This window comes from Galeopterus variegatus, unplaced genomic scaffold, assembly GCF_000696425.1.
Source record: "Galeopterus variegatus unplaced genomic scaffold, G_variegatus-3.0.2 Scaffold20480, whole genome shotgun sequence".
Lineage (NCBI taxonomy): Eukaryota > Metazoa > Chordata > Mammalia > Dermoptera > Cynocephalidae > Galeopterus > Galeopterus variegatus.
Genome location: NW_007746591.1, coordinates 8,132 through 13,260, shown reverse-complemented (window position 1 = coordinate 13,260; position 5,129 = coordinate 8,132). Strand labels below are relative to the sequence as shown.

General features: G+C 36.8%; 1 protein-coding gene across 1 annotated transcript; it reads left to right on the top strand.

Annotated features, from left to right (window-relative positions):
* The first annotated feature begins 2,874 nt into the window (after positions 1-2,874).
* On the top strand, positions 2,875-3,804 carry LOC103583195 (olfactory receptor 5H2-like). The gene has a single exon (XM_008564582.1). It carries the CDS (start codon positions 2,875-2,877, stop codon positions 3,802-3,804), a length of 930 nt encoding a protein of 309 aa, XP_008562804.1.
* The last annotated feature ends 1,325 nt before the right edge of the window (positions 3,805-5,129 follow it).

Sequence of the window (5,129 nt, the reverse complement as noted above, 5' to 3'; positions counted from 1 at the left end):
ATTTTGTGGAGTAAGCCCATTCCAAATAAATATGTATTTAACAACTGAGATTATTGGCATTGCTATATATATTGCTATATCAGGTTCTACTCATTGATTCAATTGTATTCTGCTAGAAAAAAAGTGGCAGAGAAGAAAGTATACTCAGGTAGAGCTATCAGAATTTCTGGGGTGTCAGTTCCAATCACTGTCAGTAGGAATGTGAAGCAACTTTTAAATATGGGAAGAACTTTCAGACGATGCAAGTATATTTATGAGAAACGCAAAGTTTGTAAAGTAAAATTTTAAATCAAACCTCTCTTTTATACACTATTTTCATATCAAAATAAAATTTGAATATTGAATAAAAGGAAAAGTAAAGATTCCCAGGATTGACCTCCTGTAATAAACACTGGGTTTACATGAAACATTTACCTGTAAGGCTATGTGCTTTCCCTTTATTTCACTTTCAGCTTTCTCTGATGCTTCCTCTCTCCCTCCTCTTTGGCTTGTCTTTCCTACATGTATCCATATATTCCTCTTTTATTCTCTGCATATTTTTCCTCTTCTCTCATTTTCTTTTCAGCCATGAGAATTTCCCTTTCTTCTTCCCTCTTCCTTTCCTCCTTACATGCTCTTATTTTTCCTCCTCTTTTGAAAACTTTCATTAAAATGTTCCACAGTAAAAAAATTACATTTGTCTATGACAGCACACAAATGCCAAATGTTCTCCACATTTCTTAGAGTATTTTATTTCTTTCTCCTCACTGCTATGCCACTTGTTTCCCATTCACTTTGAATTATTCTCTGGCCTCAACTCCAACACAGCATGGAAATTTTTCTCAATAAAACCATTAAAACTTTGCTAATTCCACACCCAAAGATCTCAAATCACTCATTGTCTTACTAGAGCATTTACTTTGGCGTTTAGTGTAGTACTCACCTTGTCCTTCTTGAGTATCTTTCCTCTCTTACATCCATAACTCTCAGCTTTCCAGTTTCCCTCCTGCTTTTCTGATCACTCTGCTTAGCATCCTTTTCTGGTATCTTCATCCTCTCTCTTTGGCGTCATCAAGGACTTTTGGTTGCTTCGAAAATGAGTGTGTTCGATGGATACTGGTTCTATGTCAAAAATCTTAGAGGGATTGGAGTAACGAGCTGGGAAAATTGGCAGGAACAGAAGAAAGTAATGCAGCCAGTGAACATTCAATTTCATACCCCAACACTAGCTCAGTCTTTGCTGCTCTTACTGTAAATGAACTTCAGATGAAAAGTTCACACTGTAAATGCCACTGATGTGGATGAAGAATGTGTTAGGTGGAGTCCTGGTATTGCCACCTTGGCTGCGGTTGCAATTAAAATCCACTTTTCTCCCTGAACATTTTTTCCCTCTCTCTCCATATTCCAAATGAAGGGCGGATGTAATTCACTGACAAACCTAGATCATGTGCCTTCACTGTAGTTGCAAGAGGGGTTGGAAAATGAGTTTCCAGTTCTTTTGTCTTCTAGAATAGTAGGTAACCTCTGACAGCCAACAAAGCTTTGAGTGACAGAAAAGAGGATCAAATCTTGGCCATCTTATAAATGACATGTATCCACTTTGTTACTTCTTTTATATAACTTTCTAAAGTTTATTTTCTTGCCATTTTTTTCGTTGTGTATTCTCCAATGGATAGGTCATCCCTAACTACCCCTTCAACTGTCACAATGATTTCAAGTTATTATTTCTATTAAGCTATATTATTGGCTACATCTCACCTGGTTGTTCAGACGATGCTCACTCCACCAACTCATCAGCACATCTGAGTTCTCAGTCTCAATTTTTACTGACCATCTACCCAGTCACCCAGTGACTCTTCTCTCCATCACTGACCCCTCCTTTCACATCAATCGTGTTGTAGTATGCTAGAGACTTTACATTCTCAATTATTTTGAAGTAATCTCTGTTTCACCATTTCTTCCAATGTTGTATCCATATGGATTCGACATGTGTAATTTGAATCATCAAGAGAGCAGTTTTGAAGTGCAGAATCCTGGACCACTTTTAAACTATGTGATCCATTTCTACATTAGAACCTCACAATCTATATTTTTCACAAAAAGCTCATCCAGACAATTCTGATGTGTAATCTGGTTTGGTGTAACCTGGACCTTAGTAACAGGTTCCTAATTAGCATTCCTGATTCCTGTTTCCCCTCTCTGCAACGTATTTCTTACACTATCAAAAACTAAATTAAAAAAATATATATTATGATATCACTCCCTGTATTAAAATTTTGGGTGCACGCCTATTTCCTGAAGAATAAAGTTCAAGATCTGTCACATGGCATTCAATTCGTTTTTAAAAAATTCAGTCCCTTGAAAAACCTTTTTCCTTTGACACTGCATCCATGTCCCATGCACAGGATTTTTTTTTTTTTTTGGCCAGACTCCATAGTGTCCACATAAATGTAGCACATACATAGAATGCCTCTCCCTTTGTCAAAATCTGTTAATTCCTGGGCCGGCCCGGTGGCGCACTGGAGAGTGTGCCGCTTGGGAGCATGGCGGCGCTCCCGCCGAGGGTTCGGATCCCATGTGGAGACCGGTTCCCGCTCACTGGCTGAGTGCGGTGCGGGTGCAACACCGAGGGTTGTGATCCCATTGCCGGTCAGTAAAAAAGACAAAAAGGAAAAAAAAAATCTGTTAAGTCCTGCATGAAAGTATTGCATTTTTTGTTACTTTAATTCCCCAAATATAATGTCCATCTATTATAGCAATAATAAATAAAATTAAGAAGGCTCTGATAAGTATGTAGTCTATTTCAACACTGTTCTCCAAATTTCAGCACATATTTCTGTTGTGAATGTTCTTTTTGTATTTACTACATTTTATTTCACAGGACATTGTGAGGACATGGAAAAGAAAAATGCAACACTGAGAACCGAGTTTGTTCTCACAGGACTCATGTATCAAACAGAGTGGAAAATTCCCCTGTTCCTGGTGTTCTTGGTAATATACCTTATAACCATCATGGGGAACCTTGGTCTGATTGCTGTCATCTGGAATGACCCTCACTTTCACATCCCCATGTACTTTTTTCTTGGCAGTTTAGCCTTTGTGGATGCTTGGATATCATCCACAGTTACCCCGAAGATGCTGGTCAACATTTTAGCCAAGAGTAAGATGATATCTCTCTCCCAATGCATGGTACAATTTTTTTCCTTTGCAGTTAGTGTAACCACAGAATGTTTTCTCTTGGCATCAATGGCATATGATCGCTATGTAACCATATGCAAACCTTTACTCTATCCGGTAATTATGACCAATAGAGTATGCATCAAACTTTTAGTCTCATCATTTGTAAGTGGCTTTTTTCATGCCTTAATTCATGAAGGATTTTTATTCAGATTAACCTTCTGTAATTCCAACGTAATACATCACTTTTATTGTGACATTATCCCATTGTTAAAGATTTCTTGTACTGATCCTTCTATTAATTTTCTAATGATTTTTATTTTCTCTGGTTCAATTCAGGTATTCACAATTGTGATTGTTCTTGTCTCTTATATGTTTGTTCTATTTACCGTCTTAAAAAGGAAGTCCATCAAAGGCATAAGGAAAGCCTTCTCCACCTGTGGAGCCCATCTCTTGTCTGTGTCTTTGTACTACGGCCCTCTCCTCTTCATGTATGTGCACCCTCGATCACCACAAGGGGATGATCAAGATATGATGGAGTCTCTGTTTTACATGGTCATAATTCCTTTGTTAAATCCTGTTATCTACAGCCTGAGAAACAAACAAGTAATAAGTACACTTACAAAAATGTTAAAGAGAAATGTTTAGATGTCATGCTAAACTTTCTTCTCTTCTGAGTAAAAAATAGTTACAAAATTGTACAAGATAAAGGTCCCTATGTTTTTGTTAATGCTCAAAGTTTTTGCAATTATAACTCTCCTAGCACTCTAAGGACTTATTTGTACTTAATAAACCAAGTAAAGTATTCTCACATGTTATTTGAGTGTGTTCAAAGATTTTTAAGCAATTGCTCATATAACAGAAAAATATAACAAAAAACATTAAAATATTTTATGGTCTTGTATATTATTCAGCGCATATGTATAAAGGCATTAAATGGTAAAATAATGTAGTCCATTTGATGAGACCTTGAGTATGATGTCTTTGACACTGATACAGTTGTATTGGGACTCTCAACATGTTTGACTTTATTGTGGTGGCAGGTTTGTGTTTGGGTGAATTCCAAATCCCAGGAATTTTGATAGCCATCAAAAGATGTTTCATCCCACTTTTTTGGAAAATGATGAATTTTATTTCTTGAAGTGAATCAAGTTACATATCAAGCAAAAATAATAATAATAATAATAATGAGAATGTAACTAGAAGAAAAATGAGTTGGGAGTTAAGACAGTGAAGGCAGGGCCAAAGTGTAAGAGGAGGCTCTTAGCTCAGTGTGCCTGTACGAGTAAGAAGAAGGAAGTTGCCTCTAATTGTCTACGATGCCTCCTAAGGCCCTTTTCAGTTATGTTAGCATATTTTTTGGACAATCTAAAGAACTTCACTAGTTTATAAATCTAACAGGTTAAACAGAACAATTATTGAAGTGGACGTAGAGAAGAAGAGATAAGTGGCAGAAATGGAAGGAAATGATTTCAGTCTTCCTAGGATCAAAAAGAAAATTAAGCTAGTACAAGAAATCAGTACTATCTCAGTTACTGGAATGCATTGTCAACAACCAGGAATTTTAAATTCATATCACCAAAATTTAAATAACGTTAAGATGATATGACATTATAGTGTCCTGTGAGTAGTGGGAACAACATGGAAATGAGAAAGAATTGGATATTTTCTGCCTGGAAAGTCCTTGATTGTTTGCTGTCTTTATGCTTTATACTCTTTAATTAAATGCGTCACACAACTTCTAGTCCACTCTCGCCCTTCAACTGTCAGCACTGTAATTCCATTCACATTCTCACGGATACCACACAGGCCCTCATCCTAAAGACCACTCACTTGTAGTTTTGCAAGTCTCTAGCTACTTATCTCCTCCAACCTCTAGCACTCTCTCACTTCCCAACATTGCTGTCAGATTGGTTTTTTCTCAAACAGAAACCTAATTAATAACATCCCTCTTTGATTTCTTTTATTGGATT

Coding starts and splice junctions, on each gene's coding strand:
- LOC103583195 (XM_008564582.1), top strand. CDS start 2,875: ATGGAAAAGAAAAATGCAACACTGAGAACCGAGTTTGTTCTCACAGGA.